Source organism: Mobula hypostoma, chromosome 18 (genome assembly GCF_963921235.1).
Source record: "Mobula hypostoma chromosome 18, sMobHyp1.1, whole genome shotgun sequence".
NCBI lineage: Eukaryota > Metazoa > Chordata > Chondrichthyes > Myliobatiformes > Myliobatidae > Mobula > Mobula hypostoma.
The window spans coordinates 42,395,212-42,416,553 of NC_086114.1; the positions used below are offsets into that span (position 1 = coordinate 42,395,212).

General features: G+C 41.3%; 1 protein-coding gene across 2 annotated transcripts in view; it reads right to left on the minus strand.

The window, feature by feature from the left end:
- LOC134358509 (protein FAM149B1-like) overlaps positions 1-21,342 on the minus strand; it is a 125,847-nt gene that overhangs the window by 87,518 nt on the left and 16,987 nt on the right. Inside the window, exons 3-7 of one of the 2 annotated variants that reach the window (XM_063070802.1) lie at positions 20,053-20,188; positions 18,895-19,037; positions 8,382-8,501; positions 7,076-7,258; positions 2,462-2,652 (exon numbers count right to left, since the gene is read on the minus strand). In XM_063070802.1, coding sequence (XP_062926872.1) covers positions 2,462-2,652; positions 7,076-7,258; positions 8,382-8,501; positions 18,895-19,037; positions 20,053-20,188 — 773 coding nt within the window. The remainder of the gene's footprint in view (positions 1-2,461; positions 2,653-7,075; positions 7,259-8,381; positions 8,502-18,894; positions 19,038-20,052; positions 20,189-21,342) is intronic. The other variant, XM_063070804.1, reaches the window with a different exon arrangement.

Genomic DNA, 21,342 nt, shown 5'->3' on the forward strand with positions numbered 1-21,342 from the left:
CATTGGCTCCACACCATATCACAGCCTTAGCCTCAATACAGAGAAAGGAATCCCAGGGGTGAGATGCAAAAGATTGCTCTTGGCATCATGGCAACATTTGATCAGCTGTCATCAAAGTGCCCAAAACAGAGATCAATAGAAATTGAAGCATAACATCTCCCATGACTGGAATTAAACTTCCCAGAAAAGGAGATGGTCATAGTTTTACAGGGAGGATTATTTCTGTCCTCAGATATCGCTGCTGCAGTTTGCTGCACTGTGAAAAAATCATTGGTAGTCCACTCTATCAATGCCTCTTATCATCTTTTACACTTCTATCAAGTCACCTCTCACCCATCTTCATTCTAAAGAGAAAAGCCCTAGCTCATTCAACCTTTCTTCGTAAGACATGCTTTTTCATCTAGGCAGCATCCTGGTAAGTATTCTCTGGACCTTTTCTGAAGCTTCCACATCCTTCCTACAATGAGGCAAGCAGAACTGAATACAATATTCCAAGACTGAGTAACCAGAGTTTTATATAGCAACGTTACTTCATAGCTCTTGAACTCAATCCCCTGGTTAAGAAAGCCAATGAACCACAGACAACTTTGAGGGATCAATGGACATAGACCCCAAGATCCCTTTGTTCCTCCACAATGCTAACAATCCTGCCATTAAGCCTGTACTCTGCTTCTAAGTTCAATCCTCCAAAGTATCACTTAATTTTTCTGGATTGAACTCTATTTGCTACCTCTCAGCCCAGCTCTGCAACCTATCAATGTCTGGTTGTAACCTATGATAATTTTTTATACCATATGCAAACTTACTAACCCAACCTTCCACTTCCTCATGCAAGTCTTTTATAAAAATCACAAGGAGCAGGGGTCCCAGTACAGATCCTTGCAGAACACCATTGGTCACCAACCTCCAGGCTGAATATGCTCCAACTACTACCACCCTCTGCCTTCTGTAAGCAAGTCAGTTCTGAATCCGTGTAGCCAAGTTTCCTTGGATCCCATGCCGCTTGACTTTCTGTATGAGCCTACCATGGGGAACCTTGTCAAATGTCTTTAAAAAATTCAAACACACCCATCCACAGCTCTACCTTCATCAATTTGTTTTGCCACTCCCTTGCAGAGTTCAGTCAGGCTTGTGTGGGAAGATCTGCTTCCCACAAAGCATGCTGACCATTCCTAATCAGCCTATGCTTCTCTTAATACTCGTAAATCTTCACACTGCAATAAATATCATCACTCAGTAACTGAAACTGTGGAAATATATGTGCAACTTTGAAATTTTTTTTAAGTATTTAATCTTGTAATATGACAAAATGGAACCTGTATAATCCCATCACAAACAAGAGAAAAACTGCAGATGCTGGAAATCCAAGCAACACACTCAAAATGCTGGAGGAATTTAGCAGGACGGGCGGCATCTATGGAAAAGAGTACAGTTGACGTTTTGGGCCAAAACCCTTCAGCAGGAGTCTGTATAATCCCTGAGTGCTTTGCCATAAGTGTGTATGTATCAAGAGGCATGTAATGTTGTGATCATTGTTCATTGTGTAACTAAGGGGCAGTTGATATACTGCTGGCCTTGAGTATTGTAGCTTTACTGCAGTGGAGGAGTTGACCACCAGAAAAAATAACAGCCAAAGAATAGCCTGAAAACTTGTATTAAAAAATGAATTTTGCAAGTTGTAGATCAGAAGCAGCCTGCCATCTATGAGGAGTGAAGGTGTTTCTCCTTGCAAGCAATAAACATGTCTTTGAACATATCCATTGTGTTTTTTTTGTTCTTTGTTATAAGTCCTAGTGAAATGTACACAACACTAAAACTGACAACAGGGCAGATCTTCCATTTTCCTGACATTGCCATTTGGCTATACCCTGGACCATACTGTTTCTTCCAATGTGGTCCTGAGCATAGTTTCCTGCTGGGATATTGAGTGTAATGCATCATCGTGGCCAGAATTGTGTAGGGCCTCTCCCAGCATAAGTCACTGACACACAGCCAAGACAGCTGTTGAGGCCTTTCCCCAGGCTCAATGATGTCATATTAATTTTTTATGACACTTTTGACCTGTTAAAAAAATAAAAGCAATGTTAAAAAAAATAAAACAAATTAAAACATACATATAAAACAATTAGAAACATTGAAACTACTTTAATTAAATCAAATAAAATGTCTTCCCTTTGTATCTTCCCATTCATTAATTTGGGGCCTACTGTACTTGTGCCAGGTTAACCAGGCAAAGAGTAAATAGGTTTCCCAACCTGAGTGCATGGAAATCTGTGGAGGAGGCATTATCTTGTTGTTCTTCATGAGATGTCCATGGCCATTGTTCTGCTGAGCAAATGGCTTCACTATAACTCCAGTTGGGAACAACTAGTCACCAGTATATCTGATCATAGCTATGCAGAACTCATCTGTACAAGAAAGATTTTCATGAAGTTCTATTTCTTCTTCATTGCTTTTGTACCTGAAACATGGTAATGCCAGTGCTTACGAATCAGGTCCTCCATACAGCCCACAAGCTCCAGCCACACCTCATCAAAGAGCTCTGTCACAATAGCATCCCTTCTGCAGTGATTTGGAGAAATTGGAGGCAGACTCCTTCTACATTTGTATTGTAAGGAACGATCCAACCTCGTCTCAAAGCAGTCATCTTCCCTGTGTAGACATATGGCAAAAATCTTTCAATACATTATGTAAATAACAAACAAAACGTATTCCTTCACACTGATTTTTGATGCAACATCTAGAAATGTAAAAGCAAAAGAGAAGGAATACAACAAAGCGAAAACTAGTGGGAAGACAGAGGATTGGGAGGCTTTTAAAAACCTATCGAGAGCAAACATCAGAATCATTAGGAGAGAAAATATGAAATATGAAAGCAAGCTAGCAAACAATATCAAAGCTTTTTCAAGAATGTAAAAAATAAAAAGAGAGACGAGAGTAGATATAGGACTGCTAGAAAATGAGGATGGAGAAATAATAACAATGGGCAAGGAAATGGCAGATAAATTAAATGAGTACTGTATTTTGCATCTGTCTTCACTGTGGAAGACACTAGCAGTGTGCCAAATGCTGAAGGGTGTGAGGAAAGAGAAGTGAGTGCAGTTAATATTACAAGGGAGAAGGTGCTCAAAAAGCTGAAAAACTAAGGGTACATAAGTCACCCGGACCAGATGAACTGCACTCAAGGGTTCTGAAAGAGGTAGTGGTAGAGATTGCGGAGGCATTAGTTATGATCTTTCGAAAATCATTGGAATCTGGCATAGTGCCAAAGGACTGGAAAATTACAAATGTCACTCCACTCTTTAAGAAAGGAAGAAGGCAGCAGAAAGGAAATTATAGGCCAGCTAGCCTGACCTCAGTGATTGGGAAGATGTTGGAGTTAATTGTTGAGGATGAGGTTATGGAGTACTTGGTGACACAGGACAAGGACAAAATCAGCATGGTTTCCTTGAGGGAAAATCTTGCCTGACGAATCTGTTGGAATTCTTTGAGGAGATTACAAGTAGGATAGATAAAGGGGTGCAGTGCACGTTGTATATTTGGACTTTAGAAGGTCTTTGACAAGGTGCCTCACATGAGGCTGCTTACCACGCTAAGAGCCCATAATATTACCAAGATGATTAGAGCATTGGCTGATTGGTAGGAGGCAGTGAGTGGAAATAAAAGGATTCTTTTCTGGTTGGCTGCCAGTGACTAGTGGTGTTCCGTAGGGGTCTGTGTTGGGACAGCTTCTTTTAATGCTTTATCTCAGTGATTTTGACGATGGAATAGATAGGTTTTTTTTGCCAAGTTTGCAGATGATACAAATTGGTGGAGGGGCAGGTAGTGTTCAGGAAACAGGTTGGCTGCAAAAGGACTTGGACAGATTAGGAGAATGGGCAAGAGAGTGAAATGAAATACAATGCTGGAAAATGCATGGTCATGCACTTTGGTAGTAGAATTAAATGTGCAGACTATTTTTTAAATGAGGAGAAAATCCAAAAATCTGAGATGCAAAGTAACTTGAGAGGTCTTGTGCAGAACACCCTAAAAGTTAACTTGCAGGTAGAGTTGGTGGTTGGGAAGGCAAAAGCAATGTTTTCATTCATACAAGAAGTCTAGAATACAAGAGCAGGGACGTAATGCTAAGATTTTAAAAGGCACTGGTGAGACCCCACCTCGAGCATTGAGAACAGTTTTGGACTCCTCATCCAAGAAAAGATGTGCTGGCATTGGAAAGGGTTCGGAGAAGGTTCACAAGGATGATTCCAGAAATGAAAGGGTTATCATATGAGAAATGTTTGAAAGCTCTGGGTCTGTACTTGCTGGAAATTAGAAGGATGGTGGGGGGAAGAGAAGATCTCATTAAAACCTTTCAAATGTTGAAAGGCCTAGACAGAGTAGAAATGGAACAGATGTTTCCCATGGTGGGCCAGTCTAGGGCCTGAGGGCACTGCCTCAGGATAGTGGGGTGTCTATTTAAAACAGAGATGCGAAGAAATTTCTTCAGCCAAAGTGTGGTGAATTTGTGGAATTTGTTACTACAGGCAGCTGTGGAGGCCAAGTCATTGGGTGTATTTAAGGCAGAGCTTGATAGGTTCTTGATTGGACATGGCATCAGAGGTCACAGGGAGAAGGTCAGGGAGTGGAGTTGAGGAGAGGGAAAAAGGATCAGCCATGATTGACTCAATGGGCCAAATGGCCTAATTCTGCTCCTGTGTCTTATGTTCTTAAATGATGTGGAGTCCAAAAGAAGAGATCCACAATAAAAATGCCAACTTTAGAGTGATAACAGAAACAATCGAGACCTTTTCTCCATCATATCCATGTGAATACTTAAGTCATTTATATTATACCCATTCATCAGTATTTGGAGAGGGTGCAGACAGAGGTGGTTTACCAAGATGCTGCCTGGTTTGCAGGATGTGTGCTATAAAGACATTGCCTCTGCTGGGACAAGGTGGGGCTGTTTTCCATAGAGGTAAGGAGGCTGAGGGGAATTTGATAGAAGTTTATAAAATTATGATAGGCATAGATAGGTAGCCAGTGTTGTTTCCCCAGGATTGAACTATCTAGTACCAGAGGGCATATTCTTAAGGAGGGAAAAGTACAAAAGAGATGTTTTTTTTTTTTACAGAGACTGGTGGGGACCTGGAATGTGCTGCCAGTTGTAGTAGTGGAAGCAAATATGATAGCGGTGCTGAAGAGACTCTTAAACAGGCATGTGAATGTGCAGAACATCCAATAGCGAGATATTCTTTCCTCCACAGATTGCTGCCTGACCCACCAAATTGCTCCAACAGATTGAAAAAAGATCTCGTGCTTTCCTGGCATACATGACGAATAAACACTTTTCTGGCTTCCAGCCAGGTACAGGTATCAACTTTAACCAACATTTCAATGACAAACTCTGCTATCTTCATCAAGGATGATGCCTGGGCACATCTAGTTGGGTAGTATTTATACCTCCGTCGTCCATTCCTCCTGATTGGTTAGTCCTCATACAATCAGGTATCTCCTGTCCCACCTTGTTTACAATCGAATTCCGGTTCTTACTTAGAGCAAGATCTTCATTTGTCTTCCCTTTATTTCCACGATGCCTGGAAGGATCGCCAGGATCTTGAAGAAATACCGGATTAATACGATCCACAAACCCGTAAGGAAGCTCAAACCACAACTTATGTGGGTTAAAGATGACCTAGGGCTCATGAGGGCTGGCGTTTACAGGATTCCCTGTGAATGTAGAGCAGCATTTATTGGCCAGATGGGACGTACGGTGGAAGCCCACATCAAGGAGAGCAGGAGGTGTATCCACTTGGGTTACCCAGAGAAATCAGTGGTAGCAGAACATTGCATTCGCAATAGCCATAGGATTGACTTTGATTGCACAAAGCTACTGTGCCATGACAATGTCTTATGGGACTGCCTGGTGAAGGGAGCCATTGAAATAAAACTAAAGGAAAAGAAGTCTAATAACGATGAAGGACTTGCTCTAAGTAAGAACTGGAATTTGATTGTAAACAAAGTTTACAATCCGATTGGATGAGGACTAACCAATCAGGAGGATGAATTACGAGGGTATAACTACCACCAGACTAGACATGCCCAGGCATCATCCCTGATAAAAATGGCAGAGTTTGTCATCGAAATGTTGGCTAAAATTGATATCCATACCCAGCTGGAAGCTTGAGAAGAATTTATTTGTCCAGTAGATTATTTGCTACTCTGGATTCCAGCAACTGCAATCTCTTGTGTCTCCATCATTTTGCTTCCAATCGAGAAAAGGTTAACGAAGCACAGGTTTATCTCTCTTTGCAGAGAGGTATATCCAGGTGATTTTCATATTGTTGGAAAAATACCTTAATTGTAAATCTATGGAACAGCTAGGCTAGAGTTGTGTCTAGTGCTGAACCATTTCTTTCTAATATAACCAAGACATTATCAGCATACAGTATCCAGTATGCTATATATTGTATTAAATCAATGCAAGTTGACATCATTGTTTAGAGGGAAATGGGCATTAATTTTCAGTACAGGGTTGTAGGTGATCAGTACTGTCAGCTGGGAACACTTTTTTGCCTTGAGGGTATTGAACAAAGATTTTATTTTGTTTTTTATTTAGAGATACAACGTGGAACAGGACCTTCAGCCCAATGAGCTGCACCACCCAGCAACCTACCTATTTAACCCTAACATAATCACAGGTCAATGTACAATGAGCAATTAAACTGCTAACCGGTACATCTTTGGAATGTGGGAGGAAACTGGAGCATCCAGAAGAAAGCCACGCATTCATGGGGAGGACATACAAACTCCTTTCAGACAATGTCGGAATTGAACTCCGAATTCCAGATTATGTTATGGCTAATTTAGAGCAAAGAATAGTATTAAAGCTAACTTAAGAAATCGGTTATTATTTTATTTACAAACAAGAGAAAATATGCAGATGCTGGGAATCCAAGCAACACATACAAAATGCTGGAGAAACTCAGCAGGTCAGGCAGCATCTATGGAAAAGAGTAAACATTCAACATCTTGGGCTGAGACCCTTCATTACTTTATTTAGTTACTTTAGTTAATTGCCTCTGATACTAACTGATCTTTAAAATGAAGTGCCAGATAGTCCTCCACTATGCCTTCTGCAATGATTACATTATCCTCTGGCTCTTCCTCCTCCTCCTCTCCCTCCCAGGGAAGCATGGCAGTCTTCTGCATGAACTCATTTCCTTTACACAGAGGAAGTCCTGAGAAAATTGCACTTTCGCCTATGAGACAAAGTCTGAAAGAAAGAAGATATTGTTTCATTCTGTTCATAAGCATGTTTTGTTTTGTTAGAGAGCAGAGGGCATATTCCTTGTGTCCTGGCTAATATTTATACCTCTAATAATAACACAAAAAGCAAGTTATCTAGTCTTTATCACACCGCTGTTTTGGGAGTTCATACCGAAAAGCAGTGACTCCATTTGAAAAGAAACTTCATTTCTAGGTTTCACTATCATCAAAGGAATATTAAAGGGGATATATAAATCTATAAACTTTCTTCTCAGCAAAATCTTTTGTAACCCTCTCAATTAAGAAAAATATTAGCTTAAATGAGGGTTTGCATCTGGATATTGAATACATAACTTGTCTCCTCACCAAAAAGGATGATATACAGTGCTTGTAAGACAAAGATTCACTAGAATGATTCCTGCAATACAGTAGAGGGCATTGTCACATGAGGAGAATAAAACTAAACCTCTTAAGATCTATTGTTTGGATAAACAACATCAAAATATAAAGCATTTTTGGGGTTTGTCAGGCTTGAAGTTTATGCGCCCCTTGGCTAGGTTACCTACAACTATTAGATTATAGTTTTTAAACTGGAAATTCCGGTGCATGAATTTTGATTATTAAGAGAATCCGAGAAAGCTGGACAACTTTATGCTCCACCAGTGCACTTATACTCTGGGAAAATAAGCATATTTAACAATATTCACAGCTTGAAGTTACTCATAACATTTATTGCCAATATGTACAAATCAAATAGAAAGGTTGAATTAAATAAAAACAGCACCATGCCAAATATACTTCAGAGTTGATCACCAGTTCAGTCCAAACTCCCTAGTTACCGTTCTCATTCCATTAGTATATAGATATGACCCAGAGTTTTATTTTGTATCCAAGCTTAAAAATATCTTACCAGCCAGCATGGAGTATAAAAAGTAAAGCTGGTGGTTCTATATGCCACCACATAATTAAACTCTGTACATAAAAAACTGTGAAAAATTTAAAGGTTGCAGGAAGGAAGCCCCAGTGGGCAGACTTCAACTGTAATGTACCAGGTAATCTTAAACTGACATTGTAACTTTACTTAATCTAAATAGCTAGAATCTGTTATGATATTCCTGATTAGCACTCACTCATTCACGGCAGTACTGGAACCTGGACAGGAAATTGGCTGTAAGGTTTTACCCTCCTCTCGGCCAGGATACCAACCATAGGCTTCATTAACAGGAGCTGCTATCTGTGTCCCCAAAACTCTGTGAAAGTAAATAAAATAAACACTCTTAGTAGTTACGATCCAAACTGGTGAACATTCATATTGGTACCTCAAAAGGAACAAACAACGAACAAACAATGCAATGCACCAAATTGAATAGAAATACAATAAAGACACTAATTGGAATAGGATTGTCACTTCTAAAGATACAGTGAAACGTTTATCTTGCATACTGTTCATGTGGATCAATACACTACACAGTGCATTGAGGTACAACAAGGAAAAACAGTAATAATACAGAACAAAGTGTAACAGCCACAGAGTAAATGCAGTGAAGGTAAACATTAAGGTGCAAGACCATAATGAGATAGAATGTGAGGTTAAGAGTCCATTTTATCATACAAGGGAACTATTAATTGTCCTATAACAGTGGGATAGAAACTGTCCTTGAAACTAGTGGTATGTGCTTTCAGGCTTTCATATCTCCTGCCTGATGGAAGAGAGAAGAGAGAATGTCTCGGGTCTCTGAGACCTTTGATTATGTTGGCTGCTTTATCGAGGCAGTGAGAAGTATGGACAAAGTCCATACAGGAAAGACTAGTTTCTCTGTGTCTACAACTCTCTGCAGTTTCTTCTGGTCATGTATAGAGCGCTTGATCAGAATTATAATGAAACAAACCAGATATCCTGCTCCGGAACTTGACAGTATACTACAAGAAAGGTTATTCAAAAAATGAAGGACAGCACTGATACGACGTATGTTTGCAGTTCAAGAAGTTAACTGGCAGATAAATTCCTTGCTAGAGTTGGAAATTATATTTAAAAAACCATGGACATTACACAATGGTAATTTTAGGAATCAGAAGGAACACAAAAATCAGTGGCCAGAACAGGCCATGGGAGATCCCTCAAGTCTGAAATGCCATTTAATTAGATTATTGGCTATGCTGACTGACTCCAAAATTTTCTCAAACACTAAAGTCAGGCTAACTGGCCTATAATTTCCTGTTTTTTGCCTCCCTCCCTTCTTAAAGAGTGAAGTGATATTTGCAATTTTCCAGTCCTCCAGAATTCTTGAAGGATCATGGCTCATGTTGTCGCAATCTCTACAGCTACCTCTTTCAGAACCCTGGGCCAGGTGGAACAGATGACCTATCTACTTTCAGACCTTTCAGCTTCCCAAGCACCTTCTCTTTAGAAATAACAATCAAACCCACTCCTGCCCCATGACACTCTTGAATTTCTGGTATACTGCTGGTGTCTTCTATAGCAAAGACTGATGAAAAATATTTATTGAGTTTGTCTGCCATTTCTTTGACCCCCACTGCGACCTCTCCTGTGTCATTTTTCAGTGGTCTGATATCCATTCTCACCTGTTTTTATACACAGTATCTGGAAAAAAAGGACTTTTGGTGTCCTCTTTTATATTATTGGCTAGCTTACCTTCATATTTAATCTTTTCTTTTCTTATTGTTTTTTCAGTTGCCTTTTGTTGGTTTTAAAAAGCTTCCCAATCCTCCATCTTATGACTAATTTTTGCTATATTATATGCCCTATCTTTTGCTTTTATGCTGACTTTGACTTCCCTTGTCAGCTACGGTTGTCTCATCCTCTCTTTAGAATACTTCTTTTGGATGTGTACATCCTGCACCTTTTGAGTTGCTCCCAGAAACTCCAACCATTGCTGTTCTGCCGTCATCCCTGTTAGCATCCCCTTCTAATCAGCTTTGGCTAACACCTCTCTCATGCCTCTGTAGTTACCTTTACTCCACTGTTATACTGATACATCTGATTTTAGCTTCTCCCTCTCAATTTGCAAGGTGAATTCTATCATTTAGTGAGTACTGCCCCCAAAGGGTTCCTCCACTTTAAGCTCCTTAATCAAATCTGGTTTATTACACATCATCCCTTGTAGGTTCAACCACAAGTTGCTCTAAAAAGGCATTCTACAAATTCCTTCTCTTAAGATTCACCATCAACCTGATCTTCCCAATCTACCTGCATATTGAAATCCCCCCTGACAAAATCAATTAACAAAATCATTGGCCGAGAAGGGTGCTACTTGTGCCATTACTGGCCAGAAATGTTGCATGTACAGCACATTCCTGATACATCTGAGAACATCCCTGATTTAGCTATGCATATCCAGCTAGATGAAGGGTCTGTCCTAATATAAGGACTCTGCCTGAAACATCAACTGTTTACTCTTTTCCAGAGATGCTGCCTGGTCTACTGAGTTCCTCCAGAAATTTGTGTGTGTTGCTTGGATTTCCAGCATCTGCAGATTTTCTCATGTTTGTACAGCTAGGAGCTGACAAGGTTAAAAAGACTAGGTAGGAACTTGATAGGATCCCTCACCACCTGGAAATTCCTTGCTAGGAAATTTGGGCAACTCCATTGTACAGTGGAAATTGGGGTTTATATTCTTGCTAATTCTGAAATTCATTTTATTCTCTTGGTTAAGATTACTCTGTGGAGTGATGGTCTGAAGATCAGCTGATTCCACTATGGTTCAGCAACCCTCCTCTTTAAATAGAGTCAATAGTAGTATGAGTTTCCAAGACTCTTGTGCTATTGAAATTCATTAAGATTTGTGTTGTCCTTCACAGGAAAAAAGGGCTGTGGAGGTTGTAGCAAAGCAAAATTTAAGGTAGCGTCCAGGCAAGGATAGTTTGCAGATAGCATGCAATCAACCCAGGGAAGAAAGGACTTTGAAGAGAGCTCTTTGAAGAGCATAGTTTCCCTTTTCACAGCAGGGGGCCGGAACCATTTGGCATATGGAGACAAGATAAGGATACAATCAAAGGATTCTAGGGTGACACTTACTATAGGTCAGTTACTTTACTAATTCTAAAGTACTATTGGCTATTAATACCTGTATTATCATAGTTGCATATACGTGTTCACGTATACACGGAATTCAAACCTACACAAGGTTACCAATTGGTCAATTTCTGTATCCATTAGTCAATTTCCAAATAAAAATGGCATTTCTTTGTTCAAACTTCAGAACAGTGTGGTGACAAGGACCATGCTGTTCTCCTTGTATACAAGTAAATAAAGTACGATTGAGGAATGACTGAGAACTGTCTATGAAGCCACCTTTATTAGAACCTAAGTGAAGCAGGGATTCATTTGCATTTCCAGTGGAGTGTAGTATATTCTGTGCTCATGATATGATCTCAATGCTGGAGAAACAGATGGAAATAGACCACTCCTTTAAGAAGCCACCAGCGAAAGAGGTCGACGTGCTGCTCTGATGGCATGTTTTAAAAAAGAGGTTTCCAACTCCCAATACCAACTATCTTGCTGGGAAATGTACAGTCTCTGGTAAATAAAATTGATGATCTCAGAGCTAAGGTGCAGTATCAGAAGGACATTAGGACTGCACATGTCCTTTGCTTTACAGAGTCCAGGTTAACCCCTTCTGTGCTGGATGCAGCAATTCGAATGGATGAGTTCACAAAACATCATCATGATGGGTTGGTCAAATCTCTCAAAAGCAGAGGTGGAGGTGTATGCCTCATGATCAACTCCTCGTGGTTTACCGGTGACGTCCCAACATTGCTCACCAGACCTGGAATACCTCGCAATTAAGTGCCGGCCATTTTACTCGCCACGGGAGATTTCAGCGATCATTTTGGTAACGGTGTATATTCCACCTCAAGCTAATGTTAAACAGGCTCTAGATGAATTTAGATTTAGATTCAGATTATGAGGACACACAGTCCTCTTTTATTGTCATTCAGTAATGCATGCATTAAGAAATGATACAATATTCCTCCGATGTGATATCACAGAAACACAGGACAGACTAAGACTGAAAAACTAACAAAAACCACATAACATATAGTTACAACAGTGCAACAATACCATAACTTGATGAAGAACAGGTCATGGCACAGTAAAAAAGTTCAAAGTCTCTCGAAAGTCCCACATCTCAAGCAGATGGGAGAAGGAAGAAAACTCTCCCTGTCATGCCTGACCACAGTCCGACTCTGAGTCGTCTGAAAACTTCGAGCTCCGATCAGCTCTCTGACACCGAGTACCGAGCACTATCTCTGCTGAACGCTTCAACCTCAGCCTCGGTTGCCAGCAGCAGGCAAAGCCGGGGATTTTGGGGCCTTCTCTCCGGAGATTCTCGATCGCACAGTAGCAGCAGCAGCGAACCAGGCATTTCAGAAATTTCTCCAGATGTTCCTCTGTGCCTTCTCACGTCTGTCTCCATCAAATCAGAATTGTGCACGGCATCCTACTTATAAATACGATATTTCACCGGAGAGCTGCACGCGCTGCATCGCACCGCCATCTTCTCCTCCTGCCCTATGGTGCAATGTAATCAACAGGTATGAAACAACACATCCTGATGCCTTCCCCATCACTTGCAAGGATTTTAACCAGGCCAGCTAAAGTCACTAAATAATTATTATCAACATATCACCTGTAGACAATGTTCCCTCTAATTATTTGCATTAACTTGAAATGACCAGTGTGTGCAAAAATCTTGTGCTGTGCAATTTTTTGCCTAGTGACAGCAACATATGTGCACTGCTTTTTATATATAGAGGTATTCATTTTAGCAGCTAGCAAAACATTGTCAATAGAACTTTGGTCTCCTCTGGGTTTGATTGTTTTCAGTCTCGTTCATCCACACTCTCACAAAACATACGTAGCAGGCCTGTAATGAGTAATGAAGATTTTTCTCCCCGGAGATGACTTGCTTGCTAAATGATGCTTTAAAAAGTCAAGTTTCCAAATATCACTCCACTTCGTCCCACTTGCAAATTCTCCAGCAACTTTTGTATTGGGATAATGCATGTAGGTAACACCAGTTTCTCTATTGTACATAAATATTTCTCAAAGCTGCACGTTCCTGACCTCACGACCTTTCGGTGTTTCAGGTTCTACTGTTTAATTGAACAAGCAGTTTTTTTGCACTTCATGCCATGTGCTTCTTTGGAATTCAACAGAGTGAATCAATAATTTCTTCAATAGAAACAATACTGTATAAATAAGCCAGTTCTAAAATCTACAGACAAATCACTGTAAACTCCACATTGTCAATACTGTCCGCTGCAGAAACCGGGAAAGGAAACGTGGTTATGTACGATCATGAAATATACTTAACTTGCCAACGAGGTAGAGGGTGACAACCTTTTGTGCGCAGTTTAATTTTCTTTGTGCACTAGTAGCAAAAGATGTGTGTGCATGCACATGCACACACCTAGAGGGATTATTGCCTGTAGTACCAGAGGAAATAACACACTGGTCCACTGTTACAGTTAAGTTCAAGAGTACCTACCGTACTATCCCATGCCCACACTTTGCTATGTCTGATTACCAGGCTGTACCTCTATTCTCTGAGTACAGGCAGAGACTGCAGACTGCAGCACCAGTAGTGAAGACCAAGAAGGTAGAGACCAGGGAAGTACAGGAGCTCTTACAAGATTGCTTTGAATTGGTGGACTGGACCGTGTTCAGGGAGTCATCTTCAAGCCTGGATGAGTATGCCACAATTGTCACTGATTTCATTAAAACCTGTGTGGATGAGTGTGTGCCTACAAAAGCTTACTGTACATTCCCAAACCAGAAGCTGTGGATGAACCAGGAAGTTTGTAGTCTGCTGAGGGCTAGATCTGTGGCATTTAAGTCAGGCAATTTAGATCTGTATAAGAAAGCCAGGTATGACTGGTGGAGGGCTATTTCGAGAGCCAAGAAAAAATTCCGGGAGAGATTAGAGGTGACATCAGATGCATGCCAACCCATGAGCACTCCCTCACTACTTTTTTAATTGTTTTTTTGCACAACTTATTTTAACTTAACTATTTAATAGACACATATAGTCCTCTAAACCCTTATCTGTGGTTGGAGTGAAAACCTCTGCACTCTCACAGCCTCTCACTCAATGTCAGCAAAACCAACAAACTGATTGTAGACTTCAGGTGAGGGAAACCCAAGGTCTGTGAGCCAGTCCACATTGGAGGATCAGAGGTAGAGAGGGTTAGCAACTTTAAATTCCTGGGTGTTATTATTTCAGAGGACCTGTCTTCGACCCAGTACATAAATTCAAATGCAGAAAGCACGGCAGCACCTCTCTTTCCTTAGGAGTTTGCGGAGATGTGGCATTTCACCAAAAGCTCTAACAAACTTCTGTAGATGTGTGGTGGAGCATGTATTGACTGGCTACATCATGGCCAGATATGGAAAATCACTGCTTTTGAGCGAAAAATCCTAACAAAGCTAGAGGACTCTGCCCAGTACATCACAGGTAAAGCCCTTTCAATGATTGAGCACATCTACACAAAACACAGTCGTAGGAAAGCAGCATCCACCATCAGACATTCTCACAAACCAGGCCATGCTCTTTTCTGGCTGCTGCCATCAGGTAGAAAGTACGAGAACCTCAGAACTCACAACACCATGTCCAGGAACGGTTACTACTCCTCAACCATCATGCTCTTGAACAAAAAGGGATAACTACACTCACTTGCACATCCATTAAGATGTTCCTACCACCAATGATCTCACTTAAGTACTCTTTATCTTGATAGTCCATGTTCTCATTACTTATTGATATTTATTTATATTTGCATTTGCACAGTTTGTTGTTTTCTGGTTGATCTTTCATTGATCCCGTTATAGTTAGTATTCTATAGACTAGGCCCGCAGAAAAATGAATCTCAGGGTGTATGTGGTGACATACATGTACTCTGATAATAACTGAATTTGCCATGGCTCTCATATCCCAGTCCCCAGAGCCAATCCACACTGAGTTCATCCACTATACCTGTCAAGCCTCCTACACTGAAATAAATGTAGTTTAAACCATCGGTCTTTCCTCTCCTTTTACTTTGTTGCTGTCTATCTTAACGACTAAAGTTGCTTTCATTGGCTACAATATTAAGACCTGATTGCTTATCAGCGACTCTACTGCTCCAGAACCCATCACCTCCCACTCTAGCTTAACCTCCCTCTGCACAAGTATATCTCCCTCCTGGAACATTGGTGCCCCGCCAGTTCAAATGCAACCTATCTCTTGTATACAGATCACTCCTACCCCAGAAGAGATTCCAATGATCCAGGAACATGAATTACTACCTCCTGCACCAGTTCCTTAGCCACAAATTCATCTGAGCTATCTTTCTATTTCTACCCTCACTAGCACGTGGTACTGGCGCTAATGCCCAAGATCCCAGAATTCATGCCTGCTAGAAACCAATGATGGACAAGATGAAATCCACACCTCATGTTTCTTGATCTTTATGTAGAGCTTTCTTACAATTTGGCAAAGTAGCTCAGTGGGTACTTGATGAACAAGAGCCAACTGAATTAGGTCATAGATGTCAATGTTTTAAACAATGGAGACAAGCTATATTTCCCTAAACAGTTAAGAAGTGACATGTGTATTGTAGTGACATCACAGTTATATTACTGAACTAGAAATCTGGAGACATCAATTAACACTTGAAAGTCTGCAGATGCTGGAAATCCAAAGCAACACACACAAAATGCTGGAAGAACTCAGCAGGTTAGCCAGCACCTATGGAAATGAATAAACAGTCAACGTTTTGGGCCGAGACCCTTCTTCAGGACTGGAAAGGAAGGGGAAAGATACCAGAATAAAAAGATGGGGGAGGGGAATGAGGCTAGCTGGAAGGTGATAGGTTAAGCCTGGTAGGAAGGAAAGATAAAGTGCTGAAGAGGAAAAAATCTGACAGGGGAGGAGAGTAGACCAAAGGTGAAAGGAAAGGAGGTGGGGATCCAGGGTGAGGTGATAAGCAGGTGAGAAGAGGAAAGTGACCAGAGTGGAGAATAGAAGAAGAGAGTCGGGGGGGTGGGGGGAAGAGAAGAAGGGAATTTTTTTTTAACTAGCAGGAGAGATCAATAGTCGCATCACCAGATTGGAGGCGAGCCAGGTGGAATATCAGGTGTTGCTCCTTCACCCTAAGGGTGGCCTCGTCTTTGGCACAAGAGGAGGCTATGGACCAACATGTTAGAACAGGAATAGGAACCGGAATTAAAATGTTTGGCCACTAGGAAGTTTCACTTTTGGAAAATGGAGCGGAGGTGCTCAACGAAGCAGTCCCACTTTATGACGGATCTCACCAATATAGAGGAGACTGAAATGGGAGCACTGGAGGTAAAGATATGTTTGGTAGTAGGATCCCTTTTGGAGATGTCGGAAGTTGCAGAGGATGATGTGTTGGGTGTGGAGGTTCATGGGGTGGTATGGAAGAAGAAGCAGAACACTATCACTGTTGAGGTAGAGGTAAGATGGGGTGAGTGCGAATGTTCAGAAAATGAAGGGAAATCGCGTTTTTGAAGAAGGACACCTCTGATGCCCTGGAAAGGAAAGCCACATACTGGGAACAGATGTGGTGGAAACGAAGGGACTGAGAAAAGGCATTTTAGTTATAGTCAGAAAATCATATGCTACAAACAATATGCCAGACTCCATCACAATGCAAAACAATTAAAACGGTCTTAGATTGCCCTACCCTGGGAAAAAGACTGAACCATCAAGTTGTATGTTATGTCTCCCCTCTTGCTGTGAAATGGGGACATCTCATTTTCCCTTATTAAGGGGAGAGAGAGCCTGTGGTATGTCGAATTACCGGGTGAATGAGCAGTTTTTGGGGTAGTGCAAGGCTGTGTTTTTATTGATGCTTTGCTGTATGTTTGAGTGTTCTGTGGAGAGTGCTGATGCTTTTTTGCTGGTGTGGGTGGGGGGCAGGGGTTGTTGCCTTGCTGCTGCTTGTGCATGTGAGGAGGGTGCTCGGGGGGGTGCTTTGGGGTTCCAACGTTTTAACTGTCATTCATCCTTGGGGCATTCCTCTGTTTTCGTGGATGTTTGCCAAGAAAAAGAATTTCAGGATGTATATTGTACTGAATAGAGAAAGATAGAAGCAGGTCTCTGCGAAGCATCACCACCAGGTAGATCAGTTATCCCAAATCACTTGTTTCTGTGTTGTATGCATCGGGCTTACGTCGATAGTTTAGAGCATATCAGTGGGAGGTGTTAAATGTCTTGGAATGTTTAAGAGTAGATTAATCCTAAGGGGAGAAACTCTGATGGATGAGATCTATCGCAGGATGATATGAGACTGCTGCAATCTGACAGAAATTTTTTGCATCTTCCTTAGCCACAGATGAGGTGCCAGAAGACTGGAGTATCGCTAACATTGTTCCTTTCTATAAGAAAGGCCCGCAGGGTTAAGCCAAGTAACTACAGGCTGATGAGCCTTGCATTAGTGGGAAATTACTGGAGAAAACTGTAAGAGATCGGAGCTATGTGCAATTGGAACACATTTGATAAGGTTAGCATGAAGTATTAATACACAAGGTTAAATTACACAAAAGCCAAGGTGAAATAGCTAATTGGATCCAAAATTGGCCTGCGATATGAGGCATTAGTATTAATGACTAAGTATGAACGTGGTAGAGTTATAGAGCACTACAGCACAGAAACAAACCCTTTGACCTATCCAACACACACAAAGTGCTGGAGGAACTCAGCCTGAACACATGAGGATCTTCCCTTCTACCCATCCAGTCCGGTTGATAGAATTGATCAATTTGTACATGACAGAAAAATTGGTAGAGCTGTGGATAGCAAGGAAGACCATCTTTAGCTACAACAGGAGAAAGATCAACTGAAAAGTTTGTCAAAGCCTTAGCAGAAGGAATTGAATCCTTATAAATGTGAGGTGTATTTTGGAAGTCAAATAAGGGTAGAATATCTACAGTAAATATTAAGACACTAAGGAATGTTGACGATCAGGGAGACTTTGGTGTTGAACTATGTAATTCCCAGAAGTGGCAACACAGATAATGCACAAAGTAGTGGGGAAGCTATATGGCATGCTTGTCTTTTTCAGTTGTGGTACAAAAAAGTATGTACCATTGTCACTTCATGTTAAGTTGCAACTTTACAAAATACTGCATAGGCTGCACATGGAGAATTGTGTGCAGCTCTGGTCATCATACTCCAGCTAGAATATGATTGCACTGGAGAAGGTATAAAGGAGATTCACCGAGATGCTTAGTTCTGGAGCCAGACTAGGCCCATTTTCCTTGGGATCAAGGAGACTTAGAGGTGACCTGGCATAGCTACGTTGAAGTAGATAGGATGGATAAAATCTTTTTCTCATTGTAGGGATGTCAAAAACAAGACAACACAGACTTTAGGTGAGAAGGAGGTTTAATGGAAACTGAAGGGAATATAGAGTGCTGGCCATCTGGAAGAGACTGCTAGAGTAGTTGGTAGAATCAGATAAAGTCACTTTTTTGAAGAGACATTTACGGAAGCTTTTGAATAGGCGAGACATAAAATCATGTGCACTAAAAGCAGACAAATTATTGCAGATGGGCAGAAAAGTTTGCACAGACACGGTGGACTGGATGGCTCCATTCCTGACCTAGTCTATTCTTACCGAAAATGTGGAAAATTGCATTTCCATTCCTGGCATTCTGCCTCCAGTCTTTGTACATGCAAGCATTTCTTCTCTTCAAACAGTAATTCATCAATCTCAAAGAACATTTGTTGAACTTGCTGTGAGGCTGCAGTCTCAAATTCCTAGGATATGACAAAAAAGGTGCATTTCAGGACTTCCAACATAATTCAAATAAGATTTAAAAAAATACTGTTGCCTTCAGGAAACTGTTGGTTAAAAAGGACTAGGTATTCCATCACATCTGGGAATTTTCTACAGTACAGCACAGTAACAAGCTTTTCAACTTATGTTGACTATGCTGACCATCATGTCAATTTAAACTTCCCATCTGCCGGCACATGGTCCATATCCATCCATTCCCTGCCTGTTCATGTACCTGTTTAAATGTCTCTTAAATATCTACTTCCATTACCTCCCCTGACAGCATGTTCCAGGAACCTACCACTGTGTAAAATAGCAAGCTTCGCAAAGCTGCTTTAACTCCCCGCCCCATCTTAAACTTGTACCCTTTAGCACATGACATCTGTACTCTTGAAAAACAACCACCTACTATCTATGCCTTGGAAAATCCCTAGTTTTCTTGGTTGTGTAAGTCTAGGGAAAACACTCTCCAGCGTCTTCTCTCTTCATCTCCCAGCGAACCAAAAAAACCCTCCAAGACCAACCTCAGTGTCCCTCACCAAACCCCCTCCTAATTCTACCATCCTAATTGGATGGTACACATTCCTCATCATCCCTTATCTTCAACAATAACCCAAACAGGCTAACAGCAGAACAGACTGCTCTTACAGAACTGCTAAAATGAAATACATACAGCATAACAGTAAAAATATAAACCAGGGCACTACACCTCTCATAATCTTATAAACTTATATCGGATTGCCTTTAGCACCTGACACTTAAAAGAGAACAATCCAAGTTTGTCCAACCTCTGCTTCTAATTAATACTCGATAATTCAGACAACATCCTGTTGAACCTTTTCTCCAACCTCTCCAAAACCACATCCTTCCAGAACTGCATATAATATTCCATATGTGACCTAACTGAAATATTATGCAGCTGCAACATGACCTCCCAACTTTTATACTCCTTGCCCCGACCAGTAGGCAAGTCTACTAAATGTACATACTACTTACATTGTCACCCCAGGAGAAGGTAGAGCTGCAGGCTGTGGAGAGTCTGGTTTCCGTGTAACTGTTCACTGCAGACCAAGGATGCCCGCCATCAGCCAGCAAGAGATGGCTGTAGGTAACTTCAGAAATCTTGGATTCACTGTAATGCCATCAATTATTATCAATGTAAAATTGTACTCTGTGATTGAAAAACTTGCTTTGCTCTATCGCCAAAATCTTGATTCCAGATCAGCAGAATATACTCAAGGAAGAATACCAGATAGACTCCTCAAACTTGCTCAGTCTTTTAATTAAATCATAGCTGATTAACTACTGACTTGAAATCTGCTCTACTGCCTGATCCCAGCAAGATGACCGAGGACAGAACTTTAAGATGGATGACCAAGATAGATGCAGTTTCCTACTTCAAGCCTTACAATTAAAGTCTAACATATAAATGAGAGGCAACCAAGCACACTAGTCATTTTAAAAAGGCTATTTTGTGATTGAAATTCAAAGCTGAAAATAAATTTGTAACCAAAGTATGGGTGGTGGGGGAGGGGGGAGGTTGATGCATCGATGCTTTGCTGCTGCTTGCATGGGGGAGGGGGAAGATGGGGCTTTGGGGTTCTAATGTTTTCTGTCGTTCATTCTTTTTGGGGTTCTGTTTTTGTGGATGTCTGCAAAGATAAGTAGTTCAGGTTATATACTGTATACATTCTCTGCTAATGAATAGAACCATTTGAACTCAGAGTAATATAGTGTGGAAACAGGTTCTTTGGGCCCACTTGCCCATGCCAACCAAGGTGAGAACCAAGCTAGTCCTATTTGCAACACACATCAAAGTTGCTGGTGAACGCAGCAAGCCAAGCAGCATCTATAGGAAGAGGCGCAGTCGACGTTTCAGGCCGAGACCCTTCGTCAGGACTAACTGAAGGAAGAGTGAGTAAGGGATTTGAAAGCTGGAGGGAGAGGGGGAGATGCAAAATGATAGGAGAAAACAGGAGGGGGAGGGATAGAGCCGAGAGCTGGACAGGTGATAGGCAAGAGGGGATACGAGAGGATCATGGGACAGGAGGTCCGGGAAGAAAGACGGGGGGGGTGACCCAGAGGATGGGCAAGAGGTATATTCAGAGGGACAGAGGGAGAAAAAGGAGAGTGAGAGAAAGAATGTGTGCATAAAAAAGAGTAACAGATGGGGTACGAGGGGGAGGTGGGGCCTAGCGGAAGTTAGAGAAGTCAATGTTCATGCCATCAGGTTGGAGGCTACCCATACGGAATATAAGGTGTTGTTCCTCCAACCTGAGTGTGGCT